This window comes from Archocentrus centrarchus, chromosome 8, assembly GCF_007364275.1.
Source record: "Archocentrus centrarchus isolate MPI-CPG fArcCen1 chromosome 8, fArcCen1, whole genome shotgun sequence".
Classification (NCBI taxonomy): Eukaryota; Metazoa; Chordata; class Actinopteri; order Cichliformes; family Cichlidae; genus Archocentrus; species Archocentrus centrarchus.
The window spans coordinates 24,815,734-24,838,473 of record NC_044353.1 but is presented as its reverse complement, the minus strand read 5'-3'; the positions used below and the strand labels follow the sequence as shown (position 1 = coordinate 24,838,473).

At 38.3% G+C, this 22,740-nt stretch overlaps 1 protein-coding gene across 1 annotated transcript in view; it reads right to left on the bottom strand.

The window, feature by feature from the left end:
- Positions 1-518: 518 nt before the first annotated feature.
- The window catches only part of hs3st4 (heparan sulfate (glucosamine) 3-O-sulfotransferase 4), a 92,612-nt gene continuing 70,390 nt past the window's right edge, over positions 519-22,740 (bottom strand). The window contains exon 2 of the mRNA XM_030736475.1: positions 519-2,527. Within this exon, the coding sequence (XP_030592335.1) occupies positions 1,873-2,527 (655 nt within the window). The 3' untranslated portion in view covers positions 519-1,872. The remainder of the gene's footprint in view (positions 2,528-22,740) is intronic.

Here is a 22,740-nt window from a genome sequence, read left to right as displayed (position 1 = left end):
GGAGTTCAGTTATCTTTAATGCAGTGCTGAACCTTTGTGAAACAGCTTTCCAACACACTTTGTAGGTTTGGAGGATGACATCTGTGAGGAGAGAGAAATAGAGAGAATGGGGGGGAGGGGGGGGGGGGGTAAAATTGCAGAGACATTGTCAAGAAAACACCAAGGGATGGCTGCACAGAAAAGCCTCAAAGTGGAAGTTGTGACTCTGGGATAGTGAGGCTCAGAGGTAAGTGTTCAGGCTTGGTGCTACAAAGGGCAGTATAGTGCTTACTTTGATTGAATCAATTGCTCTGTGTAAGTAGCTGCTGGTGCCGGCTTCCCCCTGGGTGACAGAGAGGTCTACGGAGAGTGAACCAATCCAACCATCCATGGCAAGAGAACAGGGAAGATTAACAGAGCAATGCATCATAGCTGTAGCAACCAGTGATGTGTAGCAGACTGTATTTATTGACTCATTGGCTGTATTGATTGTCTCAATTGATGAAAAGTCCAGAGACAACAGACAGATGCACAGCAGATAATGCAAAATCAGAAAATAATAAAGAAATGAGGATGGGTCACGTTGTTATTTCATTGCATGAGTAAATGAACATTTCACAGCAAAAGCCTGTAATATCTGATACAAGCATTCAGTCGGTTAGCACTGCTGATCACGTGATTAAGTGTTTGCTAGTAAAACGTCTGGTTACAGCACATTTGACTGGCATAAGTTATCTCATTCAAGTTAAGCACACACAGTAATGGCTTGGTAATTTACCTGGGCATGTATGTAGCTTTTCCTTGACAACAAATTCTCTTTGACATTGACATTGTTCCAGCAGCAGCAGCAGCAGTTTATTTAACACGCCATTAATCTCTAACGACAGAAGACTGCATAGCAGCAGATGTTTGGTAACAAACTTCTGCTCGGTCCTCTGGTGTTTTTCTTCACCCTCATTGACATGTATTACTGTGACAAGAGGAGGGTCACAAGGCAAGCAGGACCGAAAAAGTCAACTGTTATTTTGTGTATGCTTTGGCAGCACCAAATTTTTCTTTTGTCCAGGTGCAGAGTTGTTTGATGCACGAGACAAAACAGATTCATCTGTCATATTATACCAAAACCACTGATAGCGCACCACACCGCATTGCATGGTGCATGGTCATCAGTATGCTAATGTTCAAATGTGCAGTGAAACAATCCAATTATTGAACGATGGTCACTGTACATCAGCTCTCTTATTGAATATGTGTGCAATTAATGAGTGCAGATCAACCATAACAGTGACACAGAGTAAATTAACACTTTGGTAAACTTAAAAGGATTGTCTCCACTCAGATTTAGACAACTGAAAAGATGAGCACGTGTCAAAGTAATATAGCACTATGTCTGTCATGTCCTCTTTTCTCTCTCTTCTAAAGCAGCAGGACTGTGTTAAAAGAAATAATACAGAACACACCACGGCCTTAGCCATTGAAATAGAATATCTTTTTGTACTGAATGCTGGTGAGTGGGTGTGAGGGCAACAAACTGCAGGAAAGTAAAGGGAGAAGAAACAGGCAGAGTTTACCCTTAGGGCTCATGAGGTAAGGACACTTAACTCATCGCATGCATTGCCATAGTCAACATGATTTTTATATCAGTTCTATGCGTAAAACCCAAAAAGGAATAAATCATCTCATTTACACAAATATAAATATATTTTATGTTTGGTATATACAATAATGATTTGCCGTCATCAAGAAAAAGCATGTCAGTAAACTCTTGCTAATGGATACAGACACTGCAAAGACAGCCATGATTGATTGGCGTGCTCAAGCACTCTCTGAAGATGAAGCCAGACAATAGGAGTTTTAGTGAGAAGGCTGGTGGTGTGGCTGAGCCGTGCCATGCTAGTCCTGAGAGCTATGAGTTTCACTGTCCTCCTCCAGCTCCCATTCAAAGTTCTGACCAGTCATTTGGTAGAACATCATGTTAAAGGGCTTGTAGAACTTGTGCAGCCGCCGAATCACATCCGGGTCAATTTTAGGATGAGTTCTCCCTTTAGACTTGCCGAGGCATCTGGGAGTGCTGCTGTCCTCTGGCTTCTTCAGACATGGAAATCCTTTTGTTTTATTAAAGTAAAAGTGTTTGTCTGTGACAATCCGCTTCAGCCCCAAGAAGTCCTGCACTTTGGCCATCTCACCAGCAGGATCCACAATGAGCCTCTCCCCGCTAACAAAGTGCATTTGGGAGAGAGGGAAATACTGCATCCAGCTCTCCAGGTGAAGCGCATATATTCCTATACGCAACGCACTCCATGAGGCGTCTATAAGACCCAGCGTCCGGTTCTTAAAAGCCAGAACCTCAAAGGTGGGGATATCAGGTTTCTTGGACAAAGTCTGTGTATAGTCTGAAATGGCTCTAGTGACAGGATTACGCACAACAATAATAAGCTTGATGTCCCTTGCCATGGAGTGGATACGCTTGGGGGCATGGTTAGTCACAAAGTAGCTTGGTGTCTTCTCCATGGTGATCTGCCCCTCCAGCGTTGAAGGCATCAGGTCTCTGGGAACAGAAACAGCAGGGAGAGAGAAAAAAGCAGCTTAGCATGGTATTACCCTGAACACGTCTTCCAGTGCAAATTAAATACGCAAGGACAAGGTGCAAGCAAATTTGGTACATTTACTAAGCAGTGCATTATTCGAAATTACAAGAGAAAATAACCATTATTATCACTGGACATTATGTTGTGAGGAGAAACATACAGCTAATTACATCCGTAGAGTAATATGCAAGAGATAAAAGAAGGAAGATGAAACAGCAGGAAAGCAAGTATGCTCATTGCTTAATTGACTCCATCTGTGTTACTCCAGGAGCTGTTTTGGAACTTTAATAATGAGTTCACTGCATATCATTAATACTGGGGTGCCTGGGGTATTGTTTTGTCATACATTTATTATGCATGCTAGGCTCACATTCTGTGCAGACAGTTTTATTTCTAATGCACATGCAGTTCCCCTGCAGGAGAAGATTGCAATGGGTGCAGGCAGCTCTTTTCTTTTCCTCTTTGTGCTACATTTAAGGTTAGGGGCTGCTCATTGAAAGCAGCGGTGATTAATTATCAGATTCAAAGTGATAATTTGTAGTACAGTTGAAATGTCCCTAACTTGATAAATTTATCCAGGGAGTAACGGGAAGCCCTTTGCCATTGCCACTAATTTTATGTTGAGCTTCTTCTACGAGAATGAGTTGTAGGATAGGCCAGTGCAGAGGCAAGTATATCAAATGCACAGAGGCAAGTCTTGTTTTTGCAGCTTTTATTTTTGTATCAGTAATAAAGCATAGCAATTGCCTCAAGCAAACCCTTATCAAATGTTTACACTGATGTTCATTCCAATCCGTACTGTTTTCTTTGTTTGTAGGCTATGTGATTCAGTGCTAAATTGGTACATTAAATCCTCTGTGAGACATGCAGATTATTTAACTACTAACAAATACAAGCACAGGAGCTCTGCAATACAATGTAAAAAGAAGCAGAATCCAAGCACACAGATAGTTCCTTCCTTCCAAATTAAGCAGTGTTTGCTTGGAAATGAATGTACGAACAACCGACCAAAATCCAAATTATTTCTTCTGCAGACTCACTGATTTAGTGGAGGAAATTCTCCATAATTCTGGGATAAAAGCTATTTCCTTCTCCCTGCAATATTCTTTTTCCATTTGGCTGCCCTGCACCACAAACCTACAGTTGTAACGATATAGTCACATCAATCATTTGCATCTTGGACATATTCTAAATTAACTGTTCTCCAGCAAAGAATCCAATTTACTCTACTAGACATAAGAGCTGTTATGCACATATCGACCACACACATGTACCCACGGATACTGGGCTGAAAGTCTCACAAGTGGCCTGGTAATTGCATCTCAGTAACAGTATTGCCTTCCTGATGGGTAATTTCCCTCCAGATTATGTTTGTCTCTTGACAGTATAGAACTGTAGTTACTTCTGGGCCTGTAATAGGATATTAAACATATCTACAGATAGCATAGTGACCAGAAAGAGTATTAGTTTTCATTATATTCAATCGCTTTCCACACTTCTCCTTTCCAGTAATGAATGGCTAAAGATTTTTGTAACCTTTCAAGGGCTTCAGGTCTGTCTACCATTAAACTTCAAAGTACAGTAGGTGGTCTAATGGTGCAACATCGCCATGCAGAAAAAAAAAAAAAAGTTCAGATATACCACAGCGAATCACCTTGAAACAACCGATATCCTACTGTATGGACATTAGCTGCAGTGTCTCAACGGCAATCTTTGGAACATATCCAATTGAAAGGACAGTTGTACACTGTTCAAGGTTACTTTTTTGAAAACATGAACATAACAAGCTATTATTCTAATCGGGCACACTGCTCGTCATCATGCATTTAATTAAAAAGCAATGGAAACCACACAAGGAAGGTACTTTGTCATTGTGCCTTTGATTGGGAATCAGTCATGGACCATGTACATCTAAAATGTCAGTTGGATGTTGAGGCGGGACGGAAATCAAAACGCTGATAAACAAGGTAATTTCACTGTGCATGGCAAATGACTCCTCTGGCCTTGCAGTCTAGTGGAACTGAAGTAAACAAGAGCAAACAGTTAACTCTCACTTTTTTCTCTCCACATCAGCTGCTCAGCTCAATGCAGGTCATTCAGGTGGGTAGCTAAATAAAATCCATAGCGCTAAAGAGGCACTGCTTACCATCTGCTGTTTACTGCCTCACACTGAGAACATACCACATAACATTTATTTCTTGCATTTCAACACATGCCCAGCACTTTATTTACATAGCAAACAGAAGTTTAAAGATACAGTAAAGGTGCTTCACACTTGGATGCATTTAATCATATTTACCATGTGAGGCATACTAAGTTTTTGCATCGCAAGTGTTTCTAATAAAACCATTGTCAAAATATGATTCTATTACAATAAAAATAATTCCTTCAAATGTTGACAAAATAGCTTGCAATTAGATCCGTTAAGTGGAGCAAAGAAGTCCTCTGCAGTGAAATAATTGATGAACAGAGAAGGTCAACCTTTAAAACAGATTCATTTTCCAGTTGTACCAAGGTTACGTACTCTTAGGAAAGGAATTCCATTTCACACCCACTCCGCATAGTATTCAGATCTGGAGGATGTCATTTTAGAAAGCTGATTCATCATTCAGAATGCAAAGCACACCATATCAAATTTTTGTGTTTGTTAAGGCAGAATATTAGCAGATAATCACAAGTCTTCATGTCTAAACACCCACTACAGCATGCCCAAGCATTTAACTCAATGTTTCATTCTGTTCTGTCAAACTGTTGCGGGGAGGAATATTTCTGAGGCACGATGAGGTGAGGGATCATGCTCATCTACATTCCCAGATACTGTTTATGGAGAAACGCAGTCTCTCCAGGGAAGCTTCGTTGTTTCTAATAAACTCTGGCAGAGGAATAAAAGCTCCCACAGTCTCTCATTTGGATTGATCACATCTCAGCTGCAGCGTATCAATCTGCCCTGTTTCCTCCATGTCATGTCAAATACAATCAATTATTCTAAAAGAGTCCACTCATAATAAGCTCCTGACTCCTTGGAGAGTATATTTTGGAAATGGTCCCAATGATGTGGGCAGAGTTCTGTGATTTTTTTCAATAACTCTTAAAAACTAACATAATGATATTGAGGTGTAAATTACAGAAATGCTTTGCTATCTGCCAATACTGACTCAGTAAGAGAGAATAATCCTTTTGTCGTGGAGGTGTCAGAATCTTGTTATCTTGCCATTTGTGAAGGAACATATTCTTTTAGTCCTATAAAAGAGAAAGCAGAAGCTGTACTCAGATTTGCTAAATAGCTTTGATAAACCTTTACAAGTTAACCCGTGTCCAAACTTTGAGTGCAGGCAAAAAAATATATATATATAGAAAAGGAAAATCAAAGGTGAATTTATTGCACTGAGTGCAATTACAAATATCAGCTGAGGGTGTAAAAGCATTTTCATCAACAACAGTCAGTCAAGACATTTGCAGTGAGAGATACTGTGGTCATTTTGCAATGAATAATCCAATTATTTCACCATGAGTGACATGTTTGTGATTACAGCAGCACAAAGAACAAAGACATGGGTTTACTGCAAAGTGGAGAAAAAAAAACAAAAAAACAAAGGTTGGTCAAATGAGTCATTCTTTGCTTGGCTCTCAACAAGTGGATGTGTACATGTTTGGCACACAAAAAAAACAAGCCCACAGGCCAGAGCAATGGGGTCCTGGTGGGTCTGCTGTGGAGTGGGAGGCATTGTTTTGTCATGGTTAAGGTGCAACTTTTAGGAAGAAAACAAATACAAAATAGGCTGCCATTCTGAGCCATCAGATTGTGCTCAAGTAATGGCAGAGAGTTTGGCTTGGTTTTTTGTTTTTCTCAACCTGAGTCTGACCTACTGTAACCACTTGATTGCGTAGTGAAAGTATTCCTTTACCAGGCCTGCCTTTAAGCTATAACCTGGATTTAGTTATATAATATAACATTTACCTAGACCTACTTAGGTTAAACTAGTACAATTACACTGTGAGTATTATGTAATTTATCATTAAGAACATTATGTGAAAAAAGTGACATTTTCAAGTGGCCCCCCCCCCCCCCCCCCCCCCCCCCGCCTTCTTTTTTTAGTGCTGCTCCCAATTCATTTTCTTTCCTGTTCATCCCATTTATATGTTGGATCTTGTTTTTTTATTTCTGTGTACATTTTTCTGCCCTTTGTTATTTTTAAAAAAAGGCAATATATGAGGCAGGAAAAACCATACCAAATCAAATGATAAAATACATCCAGGTGCTGAATCATCACCTAAAATAAATGCAGTTTTATATAAATCTGTACCGCAATAAATATTACAGCTATGCCAATTATAATGTTCTGTTTTTGTTACAAATGCTTTACAAATATCCTTTTTGAGGTCGTTGTTTGTGGCTGTGTGAATTGCATTGTGTTGTACTCAGAAGTCGTTCTAATATTTTGTCTATTCGTGAGCTAAAACAATATTGTGACCATTATTTATTTATTTATTTTCTGTCAGAGTTCCCAGGTAATTTGCAAAGAAACAAGGATGAAACCAGAAGCATTTAGACTGAAGACTGTTACCAGGTTGTTTCAGTGCTGTTAGTCAATGAGATGAAACCACGCTGAGCTCTGAGTTTTTTTTTTTCTCCTTCTTTTCTTTCTTTTTAATTCTTGTGGATGACAGAATGTGAAACATAAACAGAGTTAATTTCATCATTTTATCATTTAATAGTACACCATATTTATTAAGTGCTATTACGTGAAAATTACTACTGGTGTAGTATTACCACCTTTTAGGAACCAAAATAAGCAAAGCAGATTAAAATCATAATTCATATATAACAGCTTTCTTATTCAGTAGTAATTAGGAGGTAATTGAGGGAGAACTCTAAGTTAATGGTCTAGTAGCTGGAGAAATTTTTTGTGAAGGATAAGTCATTAATAAGTGATTTATAATGATTTCTAAAGAGTCATTAAGCTACTAATGTGCATGATAGTGGTAAATAAGTACATCTTAAACAACATAAAGTGCTACTGTACTATGGATTTAAAACCAGCTTAACACATTTCAGATTTAATGCTGTTGTAGACAGGCAAACAATATTATTCATACAAACAGTTTGCTTATTATATTTTCCACCACCTCCTGTGATCATGCAATACAGACTATATGCCTGTCCAGCTCCATCATGCCATCTACACAAATTCACCACACAGTCATCTTTGTTTAAATGCAACATTTTGACCCCAGTGGTCAGATTTATGCAGAATGATTTTACGCTATCGCTGTTAGTCCTTCCTCAGGGTTTAAAAGACAAGCAAATTGTGTCTGTAACACGACAGGAAAAATGAAAATGTGACTAATTAAAACACAACACAGTCCCCACTCTAAACAAGCCCATTATACTTGTGCTTCTGCGGGACTGTAGGCTTCGGCGGAGTAGTTGAGGACAGAAGTGACAGCTGGTCCTGATCAAACCCTTATTCCCCACTCCCTTCCTGAGATCCCCTAAAGACCATCCCATTCCAACAGTGGGTAAGCCAGGTACTTCTCTGCCCACATCACCAGACTGCAGTGCTGAGATCTAAAGCTGTGCTCAGATGCCCTTTGGACATAAAACATCATGAAGTAAAGTGTGGCAATGAGGGAGACTATGAGGATGTTTGGAATACTGTACCAACCTGCAACATTAGTTCGTAACAGTGTATATGAGCCAGAAAATGAGTCTATTTTTAACTGTATTAATGTCTGGGAGAGAGAATGGAAGCGATCTTATCTCAAATCAAACTTCAAGGATATTGCCTGTTTTCAACTTCAGTGTCTTGTCTTAACATTGCTGGCTATAAAAAGGAACTGATTTCTAATCATAAATCTAGAAATAAACATACAGTACATAACCCAAAATAATATCGTTACATAATGGCTCATCTGTGCTCTAATAAAAAAAAAAAAAAAAACAGTTTGCCACTCCTCTGAAAGATGATTGTCTTCTTGTATTGTTCTTTACTTGTTTGTTTATCTGCCTTTGAATGAACTGATGAGAGCACTTCAGACAACACTCATTCAATTTGATCACAATTGCCCTCAATATTCCATTATTGATGTTGCCGCTACAGAAACAAGCTGTTGTTATATGCTCGTCCCAGCAGTCCTGCACCACTTTTACATTCATTTATTTACAAAGTTGGAGCACAAGCAAAAAAAAAAACACAACATAACAGCCACATACAGTTTAATGTAATATGGTACTATCAATGTTAATGAGCCAGTCAATAGAAAGCGGCCTCTACGTTTTGATTACAGTTAATCTGAAGACACTGCATGCTCTTCTGCATGAAACAAAGGAATTTTCATTAACTTCTGCTTATTCCAACTTTATTTACTTACACTGTTAAAACCTTCAAATGTCTAATAGCTCAAAGAGACGCACAAAACGGCCAGCTCTAATTGAAAGTCACACCTGAATACGTCAAAGTCAAAGGCTAAAATTTACATCCTGGATATGTTGCGGATCCAGCTCAGTTAAGCAGAACCAATTAATATGACAGTTTGAACATGATAGATTTCCTTGCCAGAGAAAAATGGGCAACACTTCAGGATCCAATCAGTTTAAGTTGACCACAGACAAAACTCTGCACCTGTTTGGCTCCAGCATGTAAAGCAACCTTTTATTAAAAAAAAAAAAAAAAATACTCATTATTTTTGTTATATAACTCCTTAATGAGCTCTTATAAGGCATGCTTCTTCTAAGTGGATTTATGAGCTAGCTGAAGTGTAACTTTTGATAAAGTGTTTGTCAGAATGACAAAACTGAAAGGCATCAATTATTGTTGTTAAACAAGATGACATGAAGATGTGAGCTGCTGTATTTCACCAGATGAGTGCCAAATGATTGGAGAAAGAAATTATATAAACTAGATAACTAACGTCAACAGATTTGCATGTGTGGCTGATCTAATTTAATATAATGGGGGAGCATATATTTTATTTGATTTTGAGTATGATATGTAGGTTTTGGCAAATTTATAAAATGCTCTACATCGCATCTTACTGTTGGTCTGGTGAAAACTTTAAAAAAAACAGATTTCATATCCAAATGATAGATTTTGGCAGCACTATCAGTTAACACCTGAACATTTTCTGGGAAAGACCTACCAGAATCTATATTTTTTTTTTTTCAATTTATTATTAGGCTGTGGGTCAGTGTGACACTTCAAAGAAGAAGGCTGCACAAACTCTTACTTTTTGTGTGCAAGACATTACTCTAACACAGACAGAACTTTGACAGTTTTCTCCTTTTAGAGAAGTTTGAGGGAACTCACAAAATGTCAAGATGAATATCGTGGAAAATTTAAAGCAAGGAGACTTCTTACTTTTGTCATTTCTCATGTTGCAGAAATTGGTAATCTTTGCAATGAAACCTTTAAGAAATGTCAGTGTTGGGCCCTGCTGATTCTATATAATGCACTTTATTCACACATTAGAACAAAGGAGGCAAGCCACTGAGTTGAGTACTTGGCTGTTTTCTCCCTCAAACGTATGCGTAAAGCTACTCACAATTTTCACGGGTATAGAAATGAAATAGTAAGCAATTCAATTCAGTTTTATTTATATAGTGCCAAATCACAACAAGCATAAGGTAGGGGTGATATTATTTAAAGATAATAATTAGTTCACTGGTTCAACATCAGTATAATATGTCTTGAAGCTTCCACCCAAACCTGATTAGCACTGTTCAGAGCACATTTGCATCCATTTCTTAGCTACTACACAGCAGATATTGAAATGCATCAATAAGCAATCCAGCAAAAGCAAAAGTATGTACTGCCTTTCCTTTCTTGTCTTTCCTGTTTAACATTAATCAAGGACTTCAGCAGCTCCAACAGAAATGCAGGAACATCACACATAATGGCATATAAATGCTGCATGGAGTCACACTTTCAATCTTGACAATCCTGAACATTATCATTTAAATAAATGTCTGAAGCCCCTATAAATCACTTAATGTGGTATTACAATTGTAATTAAGTCTGTGGCTGAGTGATAAAAATGGTGCAGCATATTTATATTTGGAGTATTACGAAATGGTTCTAGTGACTTTCCCAAGAAACAAATGCTTTATTAAATTATTAAGTTAATAATTTGTACAACAAATACTTCCTGCTGCTGCAAGCTTCATATTAAAAACATTAACTACCAAAACAACATTGCACTGTGTTAGGGAGGCTGTGTCTCAGGAGCTAGAGAGGGTCATTTACCAATCTGAGGTGCCCCCAACGCATCCATCAGACTGTGAGTGTGTGAACATTAGGTTAAAAGTGCTTAGGCATAGAAAAAAAAGCACAGTGTGTATGTGTGAGTGGGTGAATGATGCTTATAGTAAGAAAGTGCTTTGAGTGCTCAAATTGAGTAGAAAAGCACTATACAAGTACCAGTCCATTTACCATTTATGTGCAAAGGAAAGGAAAGGCAATGTGTGTGTCAAGGACCTGGGCACTTATGTCAATTGTTCATTAAAAATGCATCTCTAAGACCTGACAAAGGTTATTTTATATGTTTTTAGATTGTGGATCAGTTTGACTATAACAGAGAGTAAAGGGACAAAAAGGAACAGCCACGACTTATTTGTATTAAATCCAGTGTTTTTACCTCCAGTGGAGCCAAACTGAAATCTTTGAGACTGCTTCTTTAAAGTATGAAGTTGTGCAGGTCTTTTACATAGACTGACCCCTTCATACCATTGAAATAATGCTCATTAATCCTATATTTGCTAGATTAATTTCCCTGTAATTTGCATTTGACCATTTTTTTTTAAAATGAGGTGTGTCCTGCTACATGTACATTCTCACATTTTCTCCCAGTTTCCCTGCATTTTACATCATCTAGCAATGGTTGGCGGACCTGAAAAGGGCAGAATAGCAATATGATACTTCCGATGCTCCACATACAAAAGAAAGGATTATTGCCTTAGAACAAAAGAAAAACTCATTGTGAGGACAAATGGAGATTAGCATTGGTAAAGAAGGGTATAAATTTAAGCTGCAGGTTTAACACATTCCAATATTAAGCTTTAGCTAATAAGGAATACACTATGACCCAAGAGTGTCTGTCGACACAGTTTCTATCCTTCAGTCTTTCAGTAAATTCCTCAGTCAACTGTGGTGTGAAACTTCCAACCTCAAAAGAGATGACAAACGCCTCTGGCATTTAACTCTTTTTATCCCTGAATGTGTGAAGATGAGGTCAACTCTCAACACTCATTAACACTGTTTTATCTACAGGGTCCCTCTTTTCTGTTTAATTCCTTTCACTGTAAATTGGATCATTGTGGTACTTCATGATTTAGAGAAGTGTACCACAAACTGAATAAAAATGTCACTGAATCGTAATTCTTCTGTATTTTCTCTGTAGTGTCTTCATCGTCGTGTCTGACCTCCTGTTATGACCGTATGAGCAGCAGCAAAAACACATGGAAGTGCTCTGAAACACGTATAGATCCTAACATTTTAGCTTTGGTGCAGCTTGAAAGGCTTAGATAAAATTTACAAAGTGAAATGTGCAGTATTTGAAATGTTGGGTCAGCAATTCATAGCTGCGACTGGTCAGCAACTAAAAGTGATTTTCTCTCTGGAGGAAGGGTGTGAGTCTATTCTGTCTGGAGAGTGTGGCAGCCTGCTGGTGTGCGTGATTTTAGATGACTTCGGGCAATGTGCCATTGCTGATAGTGCTTTGTAAACATTGTATTTCATTTTAAATAGGGTGTGACTCATGTATCACACAGTATAGCATGTTGATCCTGTCCAACAATTTTTATTATGGTCTGTCTTACATATCTTGCCCTATACCTGTGTCTCCTTTTAATGTCATCCAGGTTCTAGGCATTTTATGTTTTGTATATATTTCGATATTGCTGTTTCCATGTGCATCCTATGAGCGTTTGAGACTATATTTCACTTTTGTCGTGCATTTGAAAAAAGCCTCTAAGATTTTTTTATTATCTCCCCACAGACAAAACGGAAAGCAAGGAAAGAAAATAAAGGAGGCATGAAATAAAATGCATCTATTACCTGTGTTTGAGAGATTTACCAACTACCTGTCTCTACTTATACACAGTGCAACAGTGTGTAGTGTGGCGCAAAAGCACCTTTAATACCAATCAAACAGAGCAGCACAAATTCTTTTAAGCTGCTTTTGGTCATCTGGGCAGGTTGGCCCATCGCAATACTCATTGTAAAATATTACCTTTGGCTGTGGCAAGAAAGGATGGAAAACAGATGAGAAGGGTTCCTCTATAATATGGGGGTATGTGATGCACCTGACAAAGGGAGGAAAATGGTCAGACGTGTCTAAATGGTAGGTTGTTGCTAACAGCTTTTATTCGTGTCTTTTTTTTTTTTTCGCCCATACAAATAAGCTTGAAATGAAACATATCAGCAACTACATGTATCTTTCAAGCACTTAGGATGCTTACTGGTGAGAGGGAAAATAAAAACTCCCTTCTAAACAACAAGAACAACAACACTGATCAGCCAAGGCCCGGGACACCCAAGGGACTATAAAAATAAATTATCAAATAAATGATATGTAGCCCAAAATACATTTAATGCATTAAACTGTGTTCTACATGTTCTCCTTGTGCCTACATGTGTTTTCTCTGGCTTCCTCCCACAATCCAAAGGCATGCTTGTTAGGTTAACTGCTGATTCTAAATTGACCGTAGGTGTAAATACAAGTGTGAATGGTTGTCTGTCTCTCTGTGATAGCCATGCAATAGATTGGCAGCCTCTCCAGGATGTCCCCTCTCCATCACCCTAAGGTAGCTGGGTTAAGCTCCAGCCTTCCAGCCCCCATTACATTCCTTATACTTCTTGATAGCATCAATCTGTGACTCAAAATTATAATAGAAATAATGACATGTAGTGTAAAAAGGCTAATGTGTGAGTATTCCAGATGATGAGGTTAAAAAAAAACATATATTTTTTTTAAAACAACAGAAATAAATGAAAGTGACATTTTGGTCTCACAAACGGTAAGATGTGCCTGCAGATCACATGCATGACATTTCTGAGCCTAAGCAATTACTGTGTGAAGTCAAAACCACTGCAGGGTGCCGTGCAGGAATGTGGTGGAAACCTGTTGCTGGACACACGTGCTGGTCATAAGTGTCCATTTTAATGGTGGAGGCATGTGAATTAAGCTAGCAGCAAAAGTTCCCTTTAAATAAGCCATGAACTTGGAAACAAAAAAGTTTGCTGTGGAAGAGAGAGACAAGCTGATGAAAACATCCTGGCACGTGTTTTATTTCTGTGAGAACATCTCGTTTAATATTAATGGTGGAAGTGTTGGCATGGTTGGGTAAGGAGAAAGGTAAATGATGAAAGCCCCCTGAGTGAAACCTGTGATCAGAAGAGCCTGGGAGACTTCTGAAGACAGACAGCCCTTTGAAAATGACTAAACCACACAGCAGTTTGCATAAACACTAGGACTGTCATTGGGAAAAAAAATAAACCATTGATTTTTCAGGTAATCTCCTTTGAAACCCATTTGCATCACTGACAGCACCATTCATGAACCTTTAAAACGTTTAACCTGGTTTTGGCCAGTTTGTATATTGCACTGAGAATGCAGACAACGTGCTAAGATGAGAATCACTATGTATTATTATTAAAAATGCATTGCACTATTGTGCATTGAGGCTTTTCCAACAAATGCATACACACACAGTGTGTCATTTCTCCATGTCAGAGACACTGGTAGAGTCTCTGACATGAGGAAATTTACTTTGTCATCTGTGTTTCATGAGAAGAACTGGAACAGTCTGGGAGCTCTAATTTAAAGAGCAGTCACAAATTGAAGTGTTGAAAATAAATTACAGCTGAAGGTCTGAGAAATGGGGTTTTTTTGAAGTTGAATGTGCAGCTGTTTAAATGCACACAGCGCAAAATAACAGTGCTGCTAAATATCAATTAACTATAAAGCATTCGTCATGTGCCAGCATTTCTAAATGAAGTGTCAGAGATGAAATGTCTGCTGTAGTCTAATGTAGTTAAAACGCTGTTAACATTGACATTATGATGCTTTCATTCGACAAACAGACGAAACGACAAAATTGTGCGAAAGATAATAACTTTTACAAGAAATTATTTCTGCCAAATAAACGAGAAGCATTGCTTGAAATATTTTGCAGCTGAAAGATCATTTCGACATTTATTACAAACAGCATTGCGGTGACAATTAGGGGTCTTGTCACAATATATCACATATGGAATAGATATTTTTAAAATGTGCATCATTGTTCCTGTGATCTAAATTTGTCGTGGACTTAAAGGGAGGCCGATATGTTTGTGCCGTAACATCTGGAAGCAAGGCAACAGGCCGCTAAGAATGTTATAATCATGCAGAAAAGGCCTAAGCTGCTCCATTACGGGCTAAGCTGACCTATCAGTGGGGCTTTTGCTAATCCAAATTGTGCTTTAGCTGGCAGAGATTGCTCAATTCAGACAGTCTGTTGGGAGGGCTGAAAAGCTGAAATAATTCACCTGCCATGTGAGCTGCTATCACTTATAAGATATTAAACTCCCAGTGTCATATATGCACCAGAGGTTATCTATTTTGTTTAAAGTTTATTTTCAAGATGAATATTCTTTTTGCTTACCATGAAATACCAGATATAGTCAGTTCAAAGTGCCTTAAGTGTACTTTCATTTTACACAGGCTTAATAGCCCAGCTGCCATACTTACATCATGGTCACATCAGCTGAGTGACAGTTATATTTGCAACTGCAGGCAGAGAAAAGTACAGAACACGTTGTTAACTGTGTGTGTTTACTTGTAAAAGCACACGAAGGCCTTTTCTTATATCTGGCAAAAATAGGCTTTAATGCCCTTCTGGATGCAAATGCACAACTTGGCAGACCTGAATTCTTGTTGGTGTTGGGGGAATTTTTTTTTTTTTTTTTTTGCTGTGACTTATGTAAAGACGCAAGCCATTATGTTTCTGCGTGGTGTGACTTCAGCAGCACAGAGTTGGCTCCATAGATAGACTGTGTTACCCAGCTGACATGACACTGGGGAAATTAATTTGCTACAGTCATATAATGGTTGGTTATTTAATTACTGTTAGATTTAATGTAACACCTTATTCTCACAGGGTTGCTTCTCCTGCCGGAGTTTCATACCTGCAAAGACTGAAGGGATTAGAGACAGGATTAGAGAGAGTCCACTATAAACAGGACCTAACTCTGCAGCATGAGTGGGTTCAGTGTGCTGTCAGAAAGAAAACATGAAAATAGCTACTAAACAACCACTCCACTAAGTGTCTCTCTTTATGGAGGAATGGCTTCATATCATGGCTTTTGAGCCTTCTGGTTTCTGTCATGTATATTTAATCATTTTCAAGATCAAAGCATGGCACGTTGCTTCTCAGTCTCATGGACTCAAAGACTTGCAACTATAATATTAGCTGAACACCAACCAAAGATCTCACTGAGCAGAGCTACTCTGCAAGACCTGTTTATTTTGTCAGTTCCACATTATTTCTGCTGGTTACGGCCCCAAACCACCAAAAAAGACAGTCTTTATAGTGCAGGAAATGGGCAGACAACACCTCAGCTGTGAAATGGCTGTTGCAAGTCATTGAACATCTCTCTGGTTTTCAATACTCAAGATGGGAGGAGATATGAGGATGTAATCCTTGAATGAATCTCAGTATAGCCCTCAGCCTTTTGAGCAGCTTGTTTGAGCACTTCCAGTAAACCCTGTACACACCCTTAATCTCCCCAGCAGAGGTAGTTTGACACAGCAAGTGAATCTGCCATAAACACACATCACAAATGCAGGATAATGTTTTAGAGATATACAGATTTGCTCATGTAATCCAGGCTGCCAAAGGGAGAGCTTAAAGAGAAATGTGTCAAATGTTTATAGATAGAATAAAACCAAATATTAAACCTTAATCCCTGAAGGCTTTTTTGATATTGTTGTCCTCACATGTTTTGCACTATTCTTGAAATATACAGAGGATCAATTGCAATTGATTTAAATAGCAATGAGCTATAAAATACATTCTTTATGAAAGAATAAAAGCATTTTTAAAAACACGTTTAAAGTGCTCTTTTTTTCATCTTTAAAATTCACGTTTCATATTTTAACTGTCCCTCTTTGAATACATGCCAGTGAGGTACTGACAGAAAATTCACCGAGTAAAGTCATGTCATCTTCATTCAGATGGCTTTTCCTAATTTCATGGCATAAGCAAGTGCTTCAGTCAGCACACTACAGTTTGTGAATGATTTAGAGGACAAGGGTGTTTAGCATAAAAATATGTCATCTGCCCTAAATTCACATCATGAATTTATGTTTTATGATATGCAGTTAAACACAGAATAACCTCATTAGGAATTTGTCAAATACAAAATACTATATATATATGTATATATATATATATATATATATATATATATATATATATATATATATATATATATATATATATATAAACATGGTATGTATGTGAAAAGCCAAGCAGTCTCACTTTATCATGCTCACGAACAGCCTTGAGTGCCCTGAGGGTCATATTTTCCTCTAACTTTGAGTTTTCTGTTTGTTGACAAGAACATAAATCTGGTAAGAAATATATTTGGTTTATTGGCACAGATCTGTGCATTTAGACAATCATCTATATGCTATTATACTATATGTTTAACCCTTTCTTTATAGTCAGAGGCATTGTATACATTGAAACAAGCAGCCCATGTAAGAAGAAGCAGCTCAGACCTGCACTATTGAACTCATTTACTTTTAAATCAGAACATAAAAATTGTATGTTCTTAGGAAATCACGTTGTACCACATACACCTATGCAGCAATCGAGTAATTCCACCTGCTCAGCACTGGCTTTGGTTGCCTCTGTGTACATCAGTCAAAACCGTTTCCCCCTCCGGTTTCCACTGGTTAAAGGATGGAATTGAGTTCTGCAAAAGGGCCAGATGCAGCCCGTATCAGTTATACCAAAAACATTTACTTGTGGTCATGGCACGATAGCGTTATGGTTTGAATTTGGGTGAAAAGCTAGGAACCACATCTGGGTTCTATATATTGCCAAATCTGTGCCACAGCGTAGCTGTTTATTTGGACCACATTCCTGCCAAAGAAAATTTGCTGAGTGGATAATGTACTTAGAAGCACACTGTGCACCACACTGTCCCTATGCACATTCAAATTAGCTGATAAATGCATATTCGCAAAGCAGTGAGTGCACTGTGTGGTGTGTTACAGTTCCTGTTGTTCTTGTGTAGCAGGGTATCTCTGAGCCTCTGTTACCAAGTGAATTCTCGTACTACATACAAAGGTAAAAGCACAGATTTCATTTTCTTATGGACAATATTTCCAAATGTTCAGCTGGTATTATATAACAGACCAATAACTCTTTCACTGTATGTTGACTGGATATTAAATCCTCTGAGAAGTGAATGCTCTGGAAATGGAAATGCTTTATCAATAACTAGCTGCTAAAGCAGGTACACTTCAACACAGAGGATAAATGAGTTAAAGCAAATTATCCATATGGGCTGAGTTGCATGTTTTAATTACTTGTGAAGCCTGCACTGCTATCTCCCGTACTCTGCATTTCACATCAGTATTCAATTAAGCACTGTGATCAGATGATTTGGCACCGCAAACTGCATTGCGGCATTGAAATGCAAGGACTAAAGGAGCTGTATATTATAAAAAAGGTATTTTTCCAATAAATGAATGTGTGATAAATAGATGATTGTAATGACTAATAATAATAATGACAATAATAATCTTTTGGACATGCATTTCCATTGGCACATTTAGTGTTTTAAGCACTTGAATCCATTTTCTCTCTTTGAAAAACTGGAACTTGAACTGTTGTCTTATCTCTGCCAGTAGTCAAGTTTTCTTTTGTGCAGTGAGTTCTGTGTTACTATACATCATTAACCACTGTGAGCTCTTCACATATTGATCGTCCACAAAAAACAGCCTTTGGTGTGTACACCAAGCTGACCAGAACTTGAACTCTCCACGTTACGCTGCAATAATTATGGACCCTCCCCTTATATAAAAGAAAAGCTCAGTCAATTTAAAGAATCTAATTTCCCCAATCAATCTGCATTTATAAATCGAACTGGACACCAGGGTGTGTAAAGTTCCACAATAAATTAATTGCGTAATGACTCTTGCATATACAAGCAATATATTCTTATGATAGTATTGGTAGAACAGAAGACTTCTGAAAACCGAGTACTGTACCTCATTTGAAAGCTCACAAAAGCAGCAAACAAGGACTCTTTGTAGCTCCTTGTTAGCAGATATGTCTTATAATCTTGTAATGGCAGCTCAGATATCATTCACAACACAATGTGGCTTAATATTTTCTTCAATAGGAATCTATTTAGGCGATAAATGTGCGCGACAATCAAAACAACTTCAGCAAAGGCTCTCTCTAGTGACTTTATCAGCTCATTCAAATGTCAGAAATGTGTTAAAGGAAAAGTGAAGTGAGGTATGATTATCTCCAGCACTCGGAAATTTAGTGTAAATGAGGCTTTGGTGTGAAGAATAGAAAAGAGGCTAGGAGAATCCAGGTGGTATTTCATTTAGTAGTCACTAATTAGGTGTTGCCCCCCCCCAAGGGAACACTTGTCAGAAAGACATTTTTTTTTTTTTTTAGAATAGTTAAATGAAACTGCATGAATTTACATCTTGGACAACAGAATATGACAATAGTGTCTTAAAGAAGATTACATATTTGATTATCTTTGTGTAAAAAAATGCTAAGAGCAAGCACAATGAAACTAGCAAGTACTACTGAGGTGCCAGATTTGGGTCTGTTAAAGGGAACAAAAGAATACTGTTAAATACACTGATCAAGCATAACATTATAACCACTGACTGGTGACGTGGATAATACTGATTATCTTTTTTGTCATGGCACCTGTTAGTGGGTGGGATATATTACGAAGCAAGTGAACACTTTGCCCTCAAGTTGATGTTGATGTGCTAGAAGCAGGAAAAATGGGTAAGCATAAGGATTTGTGCGAGTCTGAGCAGGGCTAATATGTGATGGGTAGACGACTGGGTCAGAACATCTCCAACACTGCAGATCTTCTGGGTATTCCCAGAGTGCAGTGGTCAGTATCTATCAAAAGTGGTCCAAGGAAGGAAGAGTGGTCATGAGTAGCCAAGGCTCATTGAAGCAAGGCGTGATTATCTCCACTTGAAGGCTGGCCCACCATCGGCTGGCAGATCCAACAGATGAGCTTCTGTTACTCCAACTAATGAAAAAGTTACTGCTGGTTCTGATAGAAAGGTGTCAGAATAAACGGTGCATCACAGTTTGTTGTGTATAGGGCTGCGTATCTGCAGACCAGTCAGGATGTCCATGTTGACCCCTGCCCACCACCAAAAGTACCAACAATGGCCATGTGAGCATCAGAACCAGACCATGGAGCAGTGAAAGAATATGGCCTGGTCTGATGAATCACTTTTTTTTTTTTTTTTATATCAGGTGGTTGACTGGGTTCATCACTTCATCACCTGGGGAACACATGGCACTGGGATGAACTATGGGAAGAGGCAAACTAAGCCAAGCTGGCAGAGACAGTGTGATTCTTTGGGCAATGTTCTGCTGGGAAACCTTGGATCCTGCCATCCATGCATTGTTGCAAACCATGTACACCCTTTCATGGGAACTGTAATTCTCTGATGGCTGTGGCCTTTTTCAGCAGGATAATGCCCCCTGCCACAAAACAAAAATAGTTCAGGAATGCTAAGAGGAGCACAACAATGAGTTTGAGGTGTTGACTTGACCTCCAATTTCCCTAGATCTCAATCCAATTGAACATCTGTGAGATGTGCCAGACAAACCAGTCCAATCCATGGAAGCCCCACCTCGCCACTTACAGGATCTGTTGCTAACATCTTGGTGCAGATACCACAACACACCTTCATGGGTGTAGTAGAGTCCATGCCTCAATGGGTCAGGGCTGTTTTGGCAGCAAAAGAGGGACCAATACAATATTAGGCAGGTGGGCATAATGTTATGCTTAATTGGTGTGTATATAAACACCTTGTGGAATAACAGAGAGAGGAAAAAATGTCCTCATAAGACCAACCTAGCTCTGCTAATAGAGCTAATATTTTAGACCCAAGTCCAAATAGATAGTACAAATTAGTACTTTTTTGACATAAGTAAACACTGATGCATAAACAAAAGGATTTCACCAGAATATTGTGCCAAAACTGGACTGAGCACACAGACAGTCACACCCTGGACACAATGCCCTGACAAGGTCTCGTCAGGGCACTGTGTCCAGAGTGCATGGCATCCAACACCTCTGGGTTTTACTGGAATGCCAACTGTAATCCAGGCTTTATTGCCCAACATCAGTAATGCTCTTGTGACGAAATAGGATAAAAGATCCCTTGGCCCTGGATCCAAAATCTACTAAAAGGCTTTCACAGACAAGTAGTATTTTAATCTCTATGGTTTTGGATTGTCGCGCTCACATGTAGGCATCATGAATCCTGTCCAGAAATGTTAATCTATAAAAGTGTCTTTAAAAAAAAATCTATCAGACACTATTTTGCATTTTATCGACAGCTCAGCCACTCTCAAACCATGTTCTCCAAAACCATTATGTATAATATTTACAGGAGTAAGCAATTACATTAAGTCATTAAATACAATATTGCTGTTTTTGCTTCAACTTAGTAATATTGCATTTTTTTGTCAATTATTGAACTTTCTCTGAGGAGAGAGTGCCATTAATATTACTCACCACAGCCATTTTTCACACATGGATTCATTTTCCCTGGTTTCATCTGGAAATATAAAGTGTTACCCTCTCCCACCACTTGGACATTGAAGACATTACAAAATGAAGAGTGGTTTCAACAAGGATAATCTCAGATGAACATAAATGGGTAAAGCTAGTTTCTAGTGGACATTTTGTATATTTGAGCACAGCAGTTAAAAGGTTGTCAGGAAGAATTTTCTCCTAAATCCTTTGCTTGGTTATTCACATGATCACATTTCAAATGTGCATTTCCGAGTCAGCAGGTCCTACTAATCTTTACAAGCCCAGCTGAATGTCATGTTCAAAACCTTGGCAATTTGCATGATTCATGTGAATATTCACACACTGTGGATGTATGCAATGTGCTGTTCATTCCTCTGGTTGTAACAAGCTCAGTAAGAATTCCTCTTCTTGTCTTAGGGAGGGTTTGTAAGCCAGAAAATTTTCAGGGTATATTATGAGAAACAATATTATCGCAAGCTCCACCTGATGATTGCCTCATTATAAATGGTCTGCACATTGACTTTTACCTCAGCAAGACAGAGGGCTATTAAGAGATGCTTTATTCTCCTTCTGGATGTTCATTATTTCGCACAGCTAAGGATGTTGACATCTCAAACAAAATCCCTGAAGTGACCAGCCTCAGGCCTGTCAGGGGAAATTTAGATAAGCTTCATATGCATATATTTTCCCCACCAAAACTGATGAGGTACCATCACGATAATGTAATCTTGCAAACGTATTTCTTTTTTACTTTTCATTTCTAAAACCGATTAAATTAGCCTTGACTGATCCCCTCAATGAAACTCATTCTATACATGTAACACATCATAAGTATAATGTAGCGAAGAAGAAGAACAAGAAGAAAAAAAAAAAAGACATCTGCTTCAGACATTTCTGGGCCAGAATGATGACGTCTTAGAGAAATGCATTATTATTGATAAAGATATGGTACGAGTCCCATTTGGACAGCTCTGTATTCCTGATGACTTAATGTGCTGCTTGTGACAAGCACAACCAATCTCATGATCACATTGTCAGACATTCTCAAAAACGCTTGTAATTATTCGTGTTGCTTAAGTGTTTCAAAAGAGAAAAGCATCTGCTCTGACTTACTTTCCTAAAGCTTGCTTGAGAGAAATTGAGTCTTTTTCATTGCAACACAGTTGGACTCGTCATACATTTCAAAATGGTTTCTCGAGATAAAAACCCAAGGCGCTGGCAAACCCGAGCGGTAAGGTGTTTACATGTATGGTGCAAATACTTCTTGGTTTCTCTAATTGATGCTAGGTAATTAAAATGTCTAACTAGAGTATTTGTATACCTTAAAGGTTAATTTTGTTATACTGAAGTGTGTTTTTTGA